The sequence below is a fragment of the Sylvia atricapilla genome, chromosome 7 (assembly GCF_009819655.1).
Source record: "Sylvia atricapilla isolate bSylAtr1 chromosome 7, bSylAtr1.pri, whole genome shotgun sequence".
NCBI classification, from domain to species: Eukaryota; Metazoa; Chordata; class Aves; order Passeriformes; family Sylviidae; genus Sylvia; species Sylvia atricapilla.
The window spans coordinates 1,166,761-1,185,260 of NC_089146.1; the positions used below are offsets into that span (position 1 = coordinate 1,166,761).

At 46.4% G+C, this 18,500-nt stretch overlaps 1 protein-coding gene across 2 annotated transcripts; it reads right to left on the reverse strand.

The window, feature by feature from the left end:
* Positions 1-6,507: 6,507 nt before the first annotated feature.
* Positions 6,508-16,920, reverse strand: SPP2 (secreted phosphoprotein 2). 2 transcript variants are annotated; one of them, XM_066322371.1, is made up of 7 exons: positions 16,761-16,920; positions 16,545-16,669; positions 15,578-15,700; positions 14,362-14,472; positions 12,634-12,688; positions 11,983-12,093; positions 6,508-6,801 (listed from the first exon to the last, which is right to left on the reverse strand). In XM_066322371.1, the coding sequence occupies exons 1-6, from the start codon at positions 16,807-16,809 to the stop codon at positions 11,993-11,995; spliced, it is 564 nt and encodes a 187-aa protein (XP_066178468.1). In that variant the 5' UTR covers positions 16,810-16,920; the 3' UTR covers positions 6,508-6,801; positions 11,983-11,992. The 2 variants fall into 2 exon arrangements, with proteins under 2 accessions (XP_066178468.1, XP_066178467.1); XM_066322370.1 differs by having other exon boundaries at positions 6,508-6,798; positions 16,761-16,919.
* Positions 16,921-18,500: the final 1,580 nt, after the last annotated feature.

Here is an 18,500-nt window from a genome sequence, read left to right on the forward strand (position 1 = left end):
GGCTCAGCCATTCAGAACATCATTTAGTAGCTCTGGAACAAAGCTGTTGCCATGATTTTCAACACTTTAGGGGCTGGGGAGGTGTGTTTTTGGGACAGCAGTCACATCACCCTCTGCTCTCCCAGCAGAGAAGCGATGAGACGTCTGAGGGAGGACAAGGCAAAGTGCTCACAAGTCTTTCAGCTGGACCTTTCCTCAGCTCTGCCATATATCATGGGCCTCTAAGGAGTGAACTTCCTACTCTCAACAAATCACACGTGGGCAAAATGCCTCTGCTTATTTGAGAGCTGAAAAGCATCTCTCCCATGTAAACACAGATCTCTTCTGTTTCTCCTTCTCTCTTAGGAGCAAAAGGGAGGCACAAGCACGAGAAACTTGTGGCAACCTGGTTCTTGGGTCTGGGAGCTTTGAGGTGAAACCAGCCCAGGTCCTTCCACCACTGCATGCACCAGGGCTGTGCAAAGGGTGACAGATCTGGGAATGCTTGGGGTTGGAAGGAAAACCACTCACACGATGTCCCACAGAAGCCTCATCCCTAAATGAGGCCCTTGCATCAAGTAAAGAAAAAGAGAGAGTTTTAAACCCCAGACTTGAGCCTTGCAGTTTCTCTGGTTGCTCAGAGGGGCAGATTCCAAAGATCCCAATCAGTGCCTACAAACCAGGTTCCCGGGTTTTGGAATCCCCTGCAAGGCCAACAGCCCTGCAGCATCAGAGCGTGGCTGTGAATACAAAACACGGGGAGTCTCCCGCACCAGCAGCATTCACATTCAAACCATGGCAGGCTCCAGCCTCCCAGCACATCCCTGTGGAATTCCAGCCCTCTTCTCCAGCTGAGCCAACGCCGCAAATGTCAGTTGACGGCAGGCACGAGCACCACACTGAGAATCTCTGCCCTTGCTCACAGCAGCACCAGGAAATGTTCTTGATAAATAGTAAGTTCTCCTTAAAAATAGGGATTCTTAGGAGAACTGGATTGCTGGCAACTTTATGCAGAGTTGTTTCAGCCAGAGAGCAATGAGAAATGCAGAAGTGTCAGGACGTGGCCCGTTGCCCAACATCAGATAGCAACTAGAGTCATTTTGTGATGAAATAGTCACAATGAACAGTAATTTTAAAGAAAGATACTGTCATACAGTCGTGGCAGAAAACCAAGGCCTATTACTTCAGTTCTATCCTCTTTCAGGGAAGGAACTGAAGTCTTTGACACTCTCCAGAGAGCACCCAACCACTCCCTTTTGGTCTTTCCTCGGACACCTCCACTTCAACGGGTGTATTTTCAAATTCCTGCACGTAAGCTTTTATGACAAAAAGCTGTGTTTTGGTTCACTAAGCACACTGAACACATTGCAGATGCACAGATCTGCTGCTCCAACCCTTTAAGAGGGGGGATGTGTCTTTCTTGGTGCACAAACCTCATGTATTTGAGTCCTTTTCTCTCTGCTAGGAGAGGTGGTGTGGGGCCCGTTCCAGAAAATTCACCAGCAAGACCTATGAATGCTTTAAAAGAGCTCAAGAAGCTGGATAAAAATTGCATGAACAAGTGGGCTTTTTCTGTTCTCTGCAAGAGGATAAAACCTGGCAATTAATAAAACACCAGCTTAGAAAACCAAACAACACAAAGACTTTTGCAATTGGTTCTAGCATTACCTGCAGTCAGAGCTTCTTCCCCTCAAAATACCCTGGAAGACCATTCCACTAAGCAGGAAAGGTATAAAAACATTCCTTAGCAGCCCCTGCATCAGAGACCACCCCAGGGTTTTGTGTTTTGCCTTTTTTATCCACTCTATCTGCTTCCAAAGCCCCTGGCAAGCCTCCTGCCTAATGGAGATTTCTCACCGCTGAACAAGACTGCCTCCAGTATTCAAACACAAAAGGAAATCAAAGACCTTTGAAAGACACACAGAAAAAGTTATTTGGGTTCTGCTGCCCCATCTGTAGGTTGGCAGTTGGACTTGATGATTTTAAAGGTCTTTTCCAACCTAAAAGATTCAACAATTTTATCCCATTAACCCACAGGTGTCATGTAGCCCTAGGCTGAAATATTTCTGGCCCCCATTATTCTGCACAGGGCTTCTTCTTAATGAGATTATGGGGTTTCCTTTTCTCTTTAAATCCACAGCCTTCAATTTGGGATGCTGGGGGGTTTTTTGGTTTTTTTTTGTTTTTTTTTTTTTTTTTTTACTATCCATTGTTCATTCCAGATCAGGAGGCTCAGCCAGCAGATTACCTTCCCACCGCTCAGCAAAAATATTCCTTCTCCAAAAGCACATAAGATTCTTTTTAAACTCTCATTAATCAAGGCCTGTAATCCCTGGGATCTGGCCAGGCTTTGTTGTTTTCCTGGTGGTCTCCTCCTTCAAGTCTCACAGATAAATAACACCCTCAAAATCTCAACTTCCTTCTTGGGCTGCATCTCTCCCAGCTTAATCTCCCCCTGACTTAATCTCCAGTGGACATCTAGATAACTTCCAGGAGTTTTACTTCCTTGGAAGAGTCAAGACTCATGTTTTAAGCTCCTCTTTCCAGGGCTAATGCTGGTTTTCCAGCCCAGACTCCTTGTTTGTCACAGAGGACAAGCAGTGCCCACAGACACGTCACCACCACCCACCCTCTCAGAAGCCTTCACCACGTGGTGAAACCAAGTGCTGGCATTCCATTTCCTTCAGAGAATTCCCACTGTGCCACGAGACAGAGGTAACAATTTGTCCCGGGGAAAAAGCAGGGGGGAAAAATCAAGATTTTAAAGCCAGCAGGAGGTTCAAAAGGAGCAAACACTGTGACAGCTGTAAATGTCAGTCAGCAGCAAATTTCTTCCTGGTTGTGGAAGCATTAATTAGCACACCTAATCTTTACAAGGCATTAGGATGCTCTTGCTGAAGTTAAGCAGCTGCAGTGAATGAGCTGAGCTCCTGAGTAAGAGCTGAGATGGGAGCTGGGAACAGGTAGAAGACTTCAACTCTAAAATCAAACCCCCTCCACAAGCAGCATTTATTTCTCTAGCTTTCCTCTTACCAAAGGCACTGCACAGCCAAGGCAAGGGGTTGCTGGGAAATTCGATTCAAAACTATTTCATCAAAAAGGATAAGTCAGTCATGCAGGAAAAAGAAAATTCCACTGTCCCATGGAGTAAAAAGCAAAACCATCTTTGTGCCTGGAGCAGAATTTAAGCTCTGGGCTGCCACAGGCAAAACAAGCACTCCAACCTGGCCAGGATTTTTTGCCTCAGTCATTTCTCCTCTGCATCCCCTGCTCTCTTCACCATTTAAACACGCTGACCCTCCTTGCACAAAGGTCATTTTATCATACAGCTGGCCAGCAAAACCAGAAGGGGGGAAAACAGGAATAATTTGAGAATGGAGATGCTGCCTCCCCTTGCATTTATTCAATTCTGACATCTAGTGGGCATCAGCACCAGTGGGAAGCAGGAGCAGGAGTGGCCAGCCATGCTCACTGACAGCCCTGGAATCAGCCACTGATTTATTGTGCCATAGAGGCTGTTCTCCACCCTCAGCACAGCTGTGTCTCCTCAGGACCCTCCCAAGTGTCCGTGCTGAGCTTGCACTTGCAGACGTGCTGCCAGCCCCACACTCCACGGCAGAGCCGCTGGGAAAAATCTCAGGTCCTGCTCCCAACATCTCCCCACTATGAATCAGGACATGGATTTGGCAATTAAGGCCTCTTCTTCATTTCGGAGGGATCATCCAGGGGTCGGTCTGGATGAGCAACCCGAGCTGAGGTTGCTGACAGCAGAGCGTATGCCCGGAAATCTCCACATTCCTCCAGGATGAGCAACAGCCCTCTGTCTAACATGAGCTGATCATCTCTGCTCTTTGGGAACTGTTCTAGGCTAGTTCCATGTAGGACTGAGCCCCTCTTTATTGCTGGTAGCTCTACCCATTCCCAGCCAGCCAATGTGAACAGAATTTGACGTAGGGCTACCAAGGCACTAGTGCCAGTCCTGTGGTGGCACAAACACCACCAGTGCCTGCCAGGGATCACAGACTGGCCTGGAAGGGACGTTAAAAACCTTCTCAGGGCACCTTCCACTAGACCAGGCTGCTCCAAGCACTGCCTAGTCTGGCCTTGAACACTTCCAGGGGTGAGGGGTCCATCACTGAGCATCTGTGCCATGCTGCCAAAAAGAGGGTCTGGCAAATGAGACGCTGTGGCACCCTGGAGCCCAAATTCCACAAGTGCTGGCTGAAGGGAGAGAGGGGAATTGAGCCTAGTTTCTCTGCAGCATCACTGCATGGTGTTGTCCTTCATCCATCCCACACCACGGGAATTCCTACCCAGACACCGTCAGCATAAAAAGTGTTGGGGTGTACAAAAAAAACCAAGCAGAGAAAATGAATATAAAAGGAGTGATTCTGCCATGGATGCATGTTTTACTGCTTTTCTCAGAGAGCAAGAAGTCAGCAGTTTCCACCCTTCCCTGGGGACAGACTGCAGTGCTGGAGGTCTGGGCAGGGGCCGGGTGTCCTGCCCTGTGTGGGCAGCTACAGTTGCTCTGATCATTCCCCAAATCACTACACAAATCAAAACTCTCACTTCTTCTCTCATCCTGTGACTGCTTTGCATTGGAAGAGTGACAACATTTCACCTTCTGGTTAAGTAACAAAGCTCAAAGTCACAAAGTCCCTGTATGCAGCAAGCCCCACTCTCATCCCCCATGGTTTTGCTGTCTCCCTTCCCTTTTTTGCTGCCTCAGAGTTTCTGAACAGCCTCAAAATCTGCAAGAGGAGAGAATTTCTACTCTGCACATTCCTTCTAGGGCAAGTAGTGCCTCTAAGGGTGCAGGGAAAGCTCCCTCCCTGTCCCTGCTGCTGCATAAATCTCCACTCCCCAAGCAAAATCCAAAAACACAACTCATGCTTTGCTTGCACAAACCAAACTCTCAGCCAGGGGAGTTGGAAGGGAGCATCCCTAGCCAGGATCATCGGTATGTTGGAGCATCTAGTGCTTGAGTCAGCGATTTGAGACGAGGAAGGGCTCAGGAAGGTAATGTGGACAAAGGAAATATTGCTCCCTGCTGCCACATAAACATCTGCACAGCAGATGCCACATCAGCTCCTAGGTGTGAAGGCATTTGCATGCGTGCAGACAGGAGCTTAAAGTATCCTGTAATCACTTTGGCTGTGAGGGGAAAAAAAAAAGAAAGTGGGTTTTTTTTCCCCTTTTGTTTTGGGGTGTGTGTGTGTGTGTGTGTAGAGAAGTGCACTTTTAATTATCATGTATCAGTAAAATATAGAGTCATAGAATATCCTGAGTCAGAGGGGCCCACAAGGATTGTCGAGTCCAACCCCTGGCCCTGAGATCTGTTGGGGAACTGAGAAAAGCAAGAGTGAAATAGGGAAGAATACAAGCCCAGCTGAAGCTGTTTCCTGTGTCAATACACTGAATCCCTTCCAGGAAACAAGGCCAGGTCTTGGAGAAACAGGCCAGGAAGGTTTTCTGCTCACCTGGGCCAGTTTGACACATATAAAAATACCTAAGCCACAACCTCTTGAGCTCAGGAGTTTCAGAAAGCACCTAAGCTGTTCCTGTCCAATGAAGAGTCACAGTTCTACCTAAAATCAGGCCAGATAGGTGAAACAGCCCTATTGGGAAAGAAGATGCACAGCAAAAATTTGGAAGAGCAACAAATCATGAAGGGCTCGGGCATTTGATGATTTTGCATCCAGAGCAAAGGAAGTACTGAATCTGGGTTGGGAGGGATCTTAAAGCCCATCTCATCCCACCCCCCTGCCAGGGGCACGGACACCTCCCACTATCCCAGGCTGCTCCAAGCCCTGTTCAACCTGGCCTTGAAGGGGTGACGTTCCCAGTCCTGCTCATCCAAGCAAAGCAAAACTACCATGGAAAAGGAAAACATCACTTTCTCTGTTAGACCTCTGCATCTTATCAGCACTCTCTGCTCCCTGCAACAGGTGATAATCGAGGGCTCTGGCTACATTTTCTCAAGCTTTTGAGATGGAAATTCCTACAAATCAGGTTACCTCCCTGCAATCAGGAGGGAAAATTAGGTGAGAACTGGATTGGAGAGTGGCTTTAGAGAGAAAAATCAGTTGATTTTGACTGATAAAGCCTAAAAAAAATAACCTAACAAGAACCCCCCCCAGCTGCACAGTAACCTTCCATTTCCCGAAGAGCCGCAGGGTGGGCTCTGTGCAGAGGGTGGAGAGAACCGGACAGGATCGCTGAGACCTTTCCCAGGTGAGAAACACATCCGAGATCTGTTCTAACCTGGCCTTCTTCCAAAAGCCATTAGCACCTGACAATCAGCATCATTAGCAGCCCTCAGCTCTCCACATTAGCGACCAAGTACCCATTAAAGCCAGATTCCTCTTGGGCTACAACTCCTGCCTCTGGATTTGGAGCAAAGCTCCTCTGTCCGCAGCTGCTGCAGCCCGGAGAGAAAGGAATTAAGTGTGGGTGTATTAGTTTGAATAATCAATAATTAGCCGCGAGCATCACAGAAAATTACAAGCAAGCAGAACAAACAAATGGAATAATGAGCTTTTAATAGCATCATTATGGGATGCTGGAAATATCCTGGACACAGTTAAATTCGAGCTCTACCAGGGAGACCTAACGCATCAAGAAGGGCTATCGATAAATGAGAGTGTATTTAGAATCTCATGAGATCCTCCAATTGCCATCAGAGCAGAAAGTGAGTTTGGGGAAAGACTCTCACTCCACGGAAGAACAGTTTTTCACCAAAAAGGAAGGGCCAAGGCATCAGGATCTTTCTTCCCATGCTGGATCTTTGAATCTTGACTCTTCTCATTCTCCAATCTACTTTAAAAACAGAGAGGAAGGAGAAATGTCAGAGCTGAGAATTTGTCTCAGAACCAACCAAACACCCGTGGGGAAAGTGCACTCCGATTCAACAAGCTGTTTATTAATTTGCTTCCCACCTTGTGGAATCTGCAAAAAGAAACCTGCATTTGCAAAACATTTCATATGTGCACGAATGTCATGGCAGTGGCTAATTAGGGTTAAAAAAAAAAAAAAAAGACTGTTAGAAAAATTAACAACAGTGAAATAAGACCCACGGGACAAAAATCAACACATTGTCAAGTCTCAAAAGCAGAGATGGTTAAGAAGCTGATGTATGGTCTGTTCTGAAATGGATCTTAATTGAGAGTACAATATTCAGAAGAAATCAGAGATATGTTTTTCAGAGGGAATATGTGACAGTTTCCCCAGCACTCTGTAGCCTACACTGTTGTCTTCAGCAAGTTGGTCACCATGGCAACCAGAAATTTTTCTGTAAGATAATTTTGTTAGTAGAATTTTAGAGATAGATTCGGGCAAGAAAGAGGGTCCACACGTGTGGAAGGGATTAAATATAGTGACTCTCTGAGAACAGCTTGTCCAGGAGCGCCTGAGATGGGGGATGCCAGGACCAGCCACTGCAATCATTGCTGGGGACCAAGGGACAACAGAAGAAACAGGAACCAGAGGGAACACGCGAAATTCCAGCTCAGTTTTAGGAGAAAGTCTTCCCCCAGGAAGGTTCTTGTCTGCAGCCCGAGGAAGATGAGGGATCTTTATCCCATGGTATTCCAACCTCAGCTACACAGCCCTGCTTTGAGAGGTTCTTCCCAACTGCGTGATTGTTTGGCAAACTCATTTCTAAAATCCACCACTGAGCAACAGGTTGAGGGCAGCGGAGAGCCCTTTCCATTCCTGCAGTGAAGGAATTCCTGTTGGATTTCTCCTGGAATTAGACAAAGGGGATGATGGAGTGTAATGGATCATCTAGAATGGCCCAGATCTCAGATTTCCAGTAGGCTGCATGGTGCTGCTGGAATAAATTGCACTGAAGCAGGTAATCATAATAGATGAAGTGCATGTGTAGAGTAAGAAGCAGACCCTATCCCAGAAGGTCTTATTGCTAACGTGAAACTATTATTTTAAAAGTATATAAGTGCTACTGCATTACAAGTGAGTGAGGATCCACCTGTGCAAAATGGTCAGGAACAATTTCCTCTGTGCAGCTGTGAGTCTAATCCTTCAAAACAGGTCGAGAAGAGGGGAGACAAAGGGCAAGACAAAAATTGCTTCTGTTCACAGCACCAGGAGGCTGTCACAGCGGTTCTCCTCTCTGCTGGAACACCTCTGCCCTGTCCCTGTGCCACACTCCGACCCCAGCTGCAGGAAAGATCCTGCCTACCTCGGTTTCCCTCCAAGCCCTTTGCCTCTGAACAGATGAAAGCATGCTGTCCCCTGCCACAGTGAATCACAGCTGCCAGGTGACACCAAGGACTCGGCCATCACAGCCAGGCTCCGTGGCAGGAGTGATGAAACAGCAGCCTGTCACTTTCCCAAACGCCAAACTGCTCCGGCTCTGGCTCCCAAAGCTCATCCGACACGGAGCTCATGCACTCTGCAAAAGATCCTGCTCTGCAGGGATTTTCCTTCCCTCTGATGCTTCACTTTCTTTTTTTTTTTTTTTTTTTCTTTTTCTTCTCCCCCACAGAAAGCAATAAGCTCCTTTATGAGAACCCTAGAAAGTGGGTGGGTGAACGGGAGAAGCAAAAACAAAGACAGGAGGATATAAAACCGTGACTAAAATTAAGCAGCTCCTTAACGAGGCCACTGGGGTTTAAAGCTCAGTTTTCCATACCCCAGGAGAGCCCTGGACCCTACTCTGTTATTATATTTATAGAAGACAGATAGGCAAGCATCCATTTCACTCTGAAGGTCAGATCCTGGATTTCCTAGGTATGAGAAGAGGCCCAATGTTGCCTGTTATTCTTCCATTAAAAAAAACCCAAACAACAAAACATCCTAATATTTAAGGATGCCAGTCTATCCACTCCTGCACATGCAGTGCTGCTAATCATCTCCTCACGACTACCACCACCACCAGCAGTGAGCTGTGCCAGGTGACAGAGACCGCAGTCAGAGAGCAATTGTAAGTAAAACACAGAAAGCTTCAGGAGGAAATCACAGCCCCTTGGCTTGATTGTTAAGGAAGTTGATTTCCTGTTAAAAACCACTTTACTTGTGTGATTAACACGTAAGACACAATCAGCATTTACCATCTACTTGTATGTTGCAAAGGCAGGAACTTGCTTCTTGATTTTCCTGTTCAAGGACATGAAGCATTGCTGGGGAGACTCCAGATACAATTCACAGGTGTGCACATGAAAACACTGCCTTAGACAGGTGATTTTGGAAGAGCAACCCATTAGGGCCCTTTTTCTCCCCAGGGATTAAGGTGGTCAGCAAGTTTGAGCTGTTCTTAGGCTCCTCTTTGCAATTCAGAGCCATGAGCACCATAAAGCAGATTCCAGGTCGCTGCAGGCTCTGGTTGCTAACAGGTGATCAGATCTTGTGCAGCAGCTTTCCCCACTCCTGTCACTCCTCGTGTGCCTGAGCTATTTATGGGAAAGACTGGCCCCAGAGCATGCCACGGGAATTTCACAATCTCCTCGGTTCTGGAGATGGACGAGGAAATAAATCCAGAAAATCTGATGAGGACTTGTCACTTAAGTAAGCTCATTAATCATTGATGGGGGTTTTCATATTCAATTTCTAATTCCTGCAGGCACCAACAGACTGGTGGGTCTGAAGACTGCAGACTTGAAAATGTTCTTTATGTAACAATTCCACCGATTTTTATTTCCTCCTGAATATTTAGCACATTCTAATAAATAAAAGTAGCTACAAAGCACCAGTGAGTTCATTTAGCCTAGCTTCTTGCACAAAGTCAGGCACAGAATTCTCCTGAAATACTTCCTGAAGCCAAAAAGATAAGAAGGCCTAGCTCAGAAATGTAAAATCCAGCATGAAAAACTGTCAGCCACTTGCCTGAGCAATTTTTGCAGCAGTCAGTTACCCATTCTGGTGTGTATAAAAAAAAAATCGCATTTCATTTCTTACCTGGACTTGTCTAGCTTTGCCTGTCAGCACCAGGTTCTTTCAGCAAGAGATGAAAGTCTTCTATTATTAAATTGCTATTTCCCCAGCCTCCCCCAAAATCTTCTCAGCTAAGCTAAACCAGTTGAGCCTCCTGCCATTTCAAAACTCAGCACTCATTTCCCATGCCCCCACCAAACCCTGCATGGCTTGTAATAATGCCAGCCAGGATCACACATATGCCAAAACCCAGGGAAAACAGCAGGGAATAACTTTTCCTGGCCTCAGACACATGAAATCTGTTTAATTTTTGGCTTCAAATGAAATCCTCTAATTCTAGATACGAACGAAATCAGGAAGATTCCTCTCCAGACTTTGCACTAATAAGTCAAATTGATAAAAGCAAGAGAAACAAGGGGCTTTGGGGGTGGAGTTGATATTCTCTTTAAATCTCCTGATGTATCTGCCTCTAACATGTCCAAAACCCAGGAAACTCATTGGAAAAACAGCTCCATTGATGAAATACATGCATGAAATACAGCTCCATAAATGACACTTGCAACCCATCTTCAAGAGCAGGCAGAAAGGATTAAATTTCGAACTGCTCTGGGTTTCAAGAACCGTAAATTTCTCCCCACTTGTTTCACGTTCTATTTTCAGGAAGATTTTGCCTCTTGCTTTTGATTTGGAGATTTGTTAGACCTTAGGCACAAGAACACAAAGTATTTCTGAGTGCTGCTTAAAAGAGGATAGCTCTTCTCAAGAGCCAGAGAATTAAAGATACCTGGCACTTTCCAAAGAAAAAGAAAAGTTAGAGATTCCTATAAGAAGGCAGATAGTGATTAAAAAGGTCTGTTGGCTTTAGCGGCTTTAGGGATAAACTAAAATAGCATATGGATTTAATGAAATAATTCTTACAAACAGAGCAAAGTGCCTGGATTTTCCTTTGATATCTCGTTTCCAGGAGAGCAGGAGGCTTGTCTCCTTCAGCACATCGAGGTTTACCACGGATATGCTTATGAGTAACATGTGTTAGCTTTTGGTGAGTCACCGGTGCTAAATTCCATCTAAAACTGTCTCGTTTCCAACGCAGCAGGCTGGAGCTGAGCTCCACACGCAGGGAGCACTCAGTTTTGGCACTCCACGGGGACAGAGACCTGCTAATGATATGTACTTCAAGTCTTTTTAATCACAAAGACAGAGCACTAAGTAATTTCCTTTCCCCTTCCCGACTACTTTAAACCTGCTTAGCATGCCAAAGAATGAGCTCATTCCGTGCGGCTCAAACTCTTTCAAACCACTTCCCTTTAGATTAACTCCTTAAAACGGCAGGTAAAGCATCAGCAGCAATTAGAGCTGCTCCCACACAGAGCCGCCGAGGAAGGTCAGCAAAGGTGTTTTGTGTAGGATAGGCCCTGCCAGCTCCAATAAATCACGCGTGCCTTTCATTATCATTCCCGTTAATTGGCTTTCAAACATCTCCTTCACGGATCCTCCAAGACAGGCGCTTCTCCCGGCCAAACTGCACCGTGGTTCTCCCAGAGCCCTTCAGGGGTTTTTGAGGAGCTGTGTGGCCCTGGAGCAGCTGATTTGGCACAAAGACACGGCCATTCCTCTATATCCCTTCCCTGGACATGCTCCAGGCCCTCATTGTCCTTGTCACGAGGAAAATGGAGGTAAAAAGGCTAGAATTCTACACTAAACTCAAACTCTGAGTTTACAAATGGATTTTCCTGCATGCTTTCGCAGTACCTGTACCCCAGGACAATGGTATACGCCGGAGGACACAGGAGGGACAACTCAAAAGTGAGTGACAGCCATGAGCTCTGTAGCCAAGGAGTGAAGCAGCTAAAAGGTCTTCATCCTGAGCAGTCACTTCCCCAATCTGCCACAAAACCTGCAGACCTAGGGTGTATAAAAGCCAGCCCTAGCCCCAAGCCTAACCCTAAGCCTACCCTAACCAGAACCCCATCACCATGGCTGGTCCACAACAGAAAGATGTAGGAGCAGCAAAGTTGGGGCTCAGCTGGGATGGCCTTTTCCAGCCCCAGTGTTCCTGGAGCTGTTGGTTCTTTGACTCTCCCAACCCTAACCCTAACTCACACTCACCCAAACCAGGTTATTCCATCTTGTCAGGGCTGAAGTAGCTGGGTTTGTTCCAGTCTCCAGGGTTGCTGCCTCTTCCCCTTGAAGGGAAGATTTCAGGAGCAAGGGCCTCATCTGAAAAAAGAACATGGAGACATTTGTGAGCATGAGGTGCTTTCAAACTTGTGTTGATTTTTGCCCAGAGGAGCTGTGGCTGCCTCTGGATCCCTGCAAGTGTCCAGGGCCAGGCTGGACATTGTGGCTCGGAACAAGCTGGGATAGTGAAAGGTGTCCCCGCCCACAGTAGGGGGTGGAACATTGGATGGATGGATGGATCGGAATGGATGACCATTCAGATCCCTCCCAACCCAAACCACTCTGTGATACTAGAGTAGAAAACATTTAGCATTGCATTCTGCACACAAATACTGGTTCTGAGAGCAGAAATCTGGCAATCCAAAAAATATATAAACCTCAGCAGGGCCTGGCTTGGCAGGGAAGTGCCATGCCTGCACCCTCAACTAGACATCCCCCTGCAAAGGAGAAACCAGTTGCCCATGACCAGGAGCAAACAGCTGATCTTTCACATTGTCTTCACTCCCAGACAGATGACCTTGAGATGTTCCAAGAGGAAAATGTGGGTCAGGGTATTCCAGCATGGCAGAACTGGCTTACCTTCCCTGCCAGTGCTGCCTCGCCTGTCGGGGATCCTTACGGGCACATGAATCATCTGGAAATTAAAGACATTTCTTTGGAAACCTCACTTGGAAAGAAGTCCCACCTCCCCATTCCCTCAGGCATTAGGTGGCCACTAAAGTAATTCCAAACCTTATTCTTAATTTTGCTGAAAACAAGATTATTGCTGGTACTCCTGCAGTCCAGGGGTTGGACTCCATGGTCCCATCAAACTCAGGATATTCTGTGATGCCAGCCCCTGTCAATCACAATTCCTTCTCCCATCCAAATACCACCACTAACCCCACCTCAGCCAAGCTGAGATCCCCCAAGCAGAGTTACAGTTTCACAGCAAGAGCTACAGTGCACTTATTACAGCCCTTTGCAGAGGGAAACACTTTACTTTTCAAGTGCAGTAATTCCCTTTGGCTTTTATTCCTTATTAACATTGCAGGGAATATATTCCCCAGCAGGAACATTGGCAATCACACTGAATTTTAAGTGATGGTTAAGGAAGACTTGGGGGAAGATGTCTGCTTGTAAAAGCAAGTGTTTGTGCTGAGTGCCCTGTTAAACAACGGGTATGTCAGCCCACAGAGGACTGACTGAACATCCCAGACTTTGTTACACTTCCAGTGCTTCACATGCAGTCTTTCTGCTCTGCAGAGCCAGGCTTCCTGGGGTGCACTCGCTAGCCAGCTCTGAATGGAGATTTGAGAAAAAAAAAATAAAAAATGAAGAGCTAATTTGGCAATTCAAGCCAAGGGAAAGTAACAAAGAATCCTATTTGCTTACAAGGCGGCTGGAGAGGGACTTTTCACAAGGGTTGGACATGGAAGACGGCCTCAAGCTGAAGAAGAGCAGGGTTAAATGGGATATTGGGAAGAAATTTGTCCCTTTGAGGGTGGTGAGGCCCTGGCACAGGTTGCTCAGAGAAGCTGCGGCTGCCCCATCCTGGGATGTGTTCCAGGGCAGGTTGGATGAGGCTTGGAGCAACCTGGGATAGTGCAGGGTGTCCCCACCCATGGCAGGGGGCAGAACGTGATGGGCTTTAAGGACCCTTCCAACCCAAACCGTTCTGTGACTCTACAATTCAACTTCTTCATTTGGCTCCCTGAATTTTCCAAAAATAAAAGCTGCCCACATCCTTGCTTGCTAAACTTTGTTCCCTCAAGCACAATGCCCACTGTGGAGCTGTGTTTTTAGTGCACACAGACAAGTTCAAAAGTCAGTTCATGGATAAAGTGGACACTGGCACAGTTTGAAAACAGCCAACAGGAACTCGCAGGTTAGGTCAGCATTGAGTAACACCCTAAAAACCAAAAAATAGCTCAAAAAGGGAACAAGCAGACCAAATGCCCTGGGCTGTGCTTGTGATGACATGCTCAGCTGGGAGCTTGGTTTGGTAAGAGAGCCAGAGCCATAGGGATTTGTGTGCGTCCAAGAAGTGCCAGTCACTGTTTTCCAGGCCCATACTCAGTGAAGGAAGTGCTGGAGTTGATAGATGTGCCAGACTGCCACAGACAGTCACTCTCCCAGGCAAGGTCAGAGCTCTCAGCTGATGGAAAGGGAAGTGTTACAGCTGACAACTGGATTTCAAACTACTTTGCTGATCCAAACCTCCAGCTGCAACAGGGAGCACACACAGACACTTGACTTCTCATTAAAAGAGGGTGAGCAGAAGTTTCACTCTTCCAGGCAGCAAAAATGGGTTTCCCCACTCCTCACCTCCTCGCTGCTCATCGATTCAGAGCTGAATGTGCTTCGATGGCACCGCACGGTGATGTTGGCAATCAGGTCCCCAGAGACTTCCACAACACTCCTGCAGGAAGCAGTGGGCTGTAACAGAACAAGATAGACCCAATCTTTCTCCCAAGAGCAAACATCCAATACAAACCCTCTCATGGGAGTGTCATTGGTGTTGGGAACCCGCAGAAGGATTTAAAAAAACAAATTCCAAGAGAAAGGAACCTATTTATAAATGATTATAAATAACTACACACGTTATGGCTCCACAACTCTCTGTTTGTTGTACAAACCTCTGAGCCTGCTCAGGGTAGGAGGAAACCTCCACATCCTTTTCACAGCTCAGCACAAAGAGAAGGACAGTGCAGGGCTACGCCAATGACAGCTCCAGCTCTGGAAGTTAAACTGCCCTTAAAGATGTTGTCTCTGCAACTGGACAAAAACCTGCAGCAAAACCTGCACTCAAGTTTGGAAAACACATCCTCACACTACCATACTGCCCCAAGAAGAAGAGGGGGATGGTGTCAGTTTAAGACACAGGGATAACACCGTAGCAGCCAACATTTGCATTTTTAAAGGACAATAGCAAAGCAATAACCAACAGTCCTGTGTGGTGCCATCTACACACACACACATGAGCTACTTAGCTCCAGAGCAGAGAGGTGATTTGGCCTGAGTAACTGTGCACAGAAAAATCCAGACTCAAAGACAATGTATTTCCACCAAAGCTGGTGATTTAGGACTCAGAGGAGAGCAAGAGCTGTATCAAGAGCCTTTTTATTTCATGCTGAGTGTGAAAAATCCGAAAGAGATCAGCACTGCCAGCACAGAGGGGGGATCTGCACTACACAGGAAGATAACCCTTTATGTGGTGCCCAGATAGGTAAAAGCAAGTGAAATATCAGCTTTTCTACCCTCTTATCTTACAGAACAAGCCACTCCTTCTAGGATTTGGCTTCAAAAGCACACGTACCTTCACCACATGCTGCTCCCAGACACAAATCCTCAGCTCCCTGCCCTGCCCACTGACCAGGAAGAAGAGTTTCCCACCACTGACCCTTCCCACCTTGACACCCACTCCATGCTTCAGGCTGCATCAAAAGCAGACAGCCATTTCTCAGCACCAGCAGCATTGCAACCCATCCTGAGAAGATCCTGCATGGAGGGATGGATTCCCACTCCCACCATAGGCACCTACCACAAAAGGTCCAGTTTTGAAGTCACAGGTGAAGGGGTCTCTCCCTGAAGCTTTGGGGCACATGGTCTCACGGATGCTGAACCGCAGATCTAACCCATAAGTATCACCATCCCACATGTCTACCTGGTGAAAGCAGGGTCAACACAACACATCATTAATCCTTTTTGATTATTCTTCTTTCTTTCTTATAGTCCAGCTGGTGCTTTAGCTCAAGATGGGAGACTTAAAAAAAAATGAAAAAAGCAATGCCCCCCAAAAAACCCCAACAAAAAACAAATTCCCACTACTTTCAAATACTTGGGACTTTTAATCCAAACTATATAAATCCATATGCCATCTTGACATTAATTCTTGCAGAAGACTTGATACAGGCCATCTATAGCAACAGAAAGGTTCTGAGGGTGCTCAGGACCATGGACATTATAACTTCGAACTAAGAGGTTTTAACTCCTTAACTCAGGGATTATCCAGTATAATTCCGAGCACCACAAATTAAAACAGATAAGGGTTTCCTGCTTGCACTTAGACTCTAGCAGGTTTAAACTAGAATAAGGGCAGAGAGAGAGATGGCAAAAATACACATCAGAGAAAGAATCCTGAATTTTAGGGGCATTTAATCAGTGAAGAGCTTCGGATGTACCGGGTTGCTTTATGCCCAAAGAAAGCAGTTAGCTGGAGGTATGTAAAAACATTGCTCTTGAACAAAATCCTACAAGACAACCCTCAAGGACTTCTACTGTAGGTGTGAAAAATCTGAATTCCTAAAGTATTTAAATTACAAATTTACATACAAAAGGTATTTAGGTTCCTAAAGCCATAACTTCAGATACTGGCCTAAACCCACCCTCTTTCAAGCAGCATCAGCCAACTCCAACAAAATCTGGGTTTCCAGGACTGGGTGGAAAAGAGTTTTCCATCCCAGCAAAGCACATTTCGGGTAAAGGATCTCTGTTGTCTGCGTACTTACTCCCATGACTCGGCTCCTGACAACACCGTACAGGTTTCTGCTCCATGACTGGGAATTGATCCGTGCAATGGAAGCATTGAGAGCCTCTTCTGAGATAGGGTGGTCATAGTCATACACTGGAAGCCCTGAGAGGGAGGCAAAGTTCCATCAGAAGTTCATTGTAGGCTCATACTTTTCCTCCAAAACCACCCTAAGAAGGACAAGGCTCCAACTTACCTGAGCATGAGAAAGCGCTCAGTGTGAGGAGAAAAATTAAGATCTTCATAGTGTATTTTTCGAAATCGTCCAGTCTTTTTCCTTCCCAAGCAAGGATTCCCAGTGCATATTCCTCTGTCTTTATATAAATGCAACCTTGATCCTACGCCTGACCTCCCCTGTCCAAGCTCTGCTCCGAACATTGCACTTTAAACGGAATTGATCCAAGGGTAAATATTTGTTGTCAACTTTTCTCCATTTAGCAGTAATTCTTTGATAAGCGATGGGCTGCAATCCCTTTTTCCCAGGACTGAGTTCCCCAGCACTGAATTCCTGGTATGATCATAGCCAAAGGCAGAATCTAGTTATTTTGTTCTCTTTTAACCATTAGTTTTCCAGGAGGTAAGTCAACTCTGTCCTTAGCACTGGACCTAGGACGTTCATGTCTTGGCAGCAACTGGAAGCACTTCCAAGCTGGCATTCCCTGAGGATTCCCCAGCACCAGAGGGGAATTCACCCACGAGGAACTACCACCATCACACTGCAAACCAAAGCACCCATGAGAAGCCTCCTAGACACGAGGCACATGACAGATCATTAGGACTCACAGTTTCAGCCCAAAGTTCACATGATTTTTGGAAAATTATGTTGGAAACTGCTGCCTTCAAGCAACCTCACCTGTTGCTGCCTGTTCAGAAGGCAGAGGTGGGTGTAACCATGTCCACTCTGAAAATCCCACGAGTGAAATTCCTCCATTAACCTTCAAATTGCAGTTCCACTTGAATTTTGTAACATGGGGTCATTTTAAGAACGTCCCAAACAGAAGAACTTGTGGGAGGCTCAAATTTAATGAGAAAAAGCATAAAGTTCCTCCTGCTTGTAAGCTGTCAGATTGCAGCGTGGCAGCCAGTCACAAGGTTGGACATTGGGGAATCTGACTCCTCAAATGACAGAAGGAGTTGGGTATCACTGAATACCACAGGTGTTTTAGGGCAAAGGTCTCTAAAGGCCAACAGACTTGAAGGTCACTGGATTCATGCCCTGTTGTTGCTGTGGGATCCTGGGAAAGGAAACGACCTGGAGCACATCCCAGGAAAGAGTGTGTGTGTGCCAGACAGTAGAGCTATACAAGCAGGGATACTGTGCTAGGAGCCATGGGGAGACAAGCAGAGGTGGTGCCAAACAGGAACCTCACCACATGTGTGCCATCCCACCTGGGCACGGCCTTGGGAGAGGTGAGTGCAGGTCCATGAGCCAAAAAAGAAAAAGGGGTGGGCACTTTTTACCAGCCAGCTCGGATTTCAGCATTGGGAACGGAGTCGAATACACCACCTGAAACTTTTCCAAGTGTTGTGGTTTGAAAACAAACCAAGTGAGAGGCTCTAAGTCAGAAAATACAATTTAATGAGAAGAAAGGGAAAAAAAAAAAAAAGCAACAATATAAAAAGAAAAACCACTGACAGAGTCAGAATACAACCTGATCAGGGTGATGATGGAAGCAGTCCAGATGAGGTGGTCTTCCTGAAGCAATGATCTCATAGAAAGGTCTGGTAGCTCCAGTCCCCTGGGAATCCAGTGGGTGAGGGCTGCTTCTACTGTCCCAAATCCCACCTTATATCCAGGTGAGAATGCTTGGCTCCTCCCTGTGGGCGGAACATCTCACAGTGGGATGATGAGTCATCCAGGAGGGCCTTGATGGCCCATTAAAGAGAGATAACTCCAGGAGGGAGTTATCTATGAGTCATGCACAAGGCATTGATG

What these genes read in the sequence shown, in the direction of transcription:
- SPP2 (XM_066322371.1), bottom strand. Translation starts at nt 16,809, where the DNA reads ATGAAGATCTTAATTTTTCTCCTCACACTGAGCGCTTTCTCATGCTCA. An exon ending in TCAGGAGCCGAGTCATGGGA is followed by an intron (nt 15,701 to 16,544) that starts GTAAGTACGCAG and finishes TGCTTTCACCAG; the next exon opens with GTAGACATGTGGGATGGTGA. An exon ending in TCAAAACTGGACCTTTTGTG is followed by an intron (nt 14,473 to 15,577) that starts GTAGGTGCCTAT and finishes GTTCTGTTACAG; the next exon opens with CCCACTGCTTCCTGCAGGAG.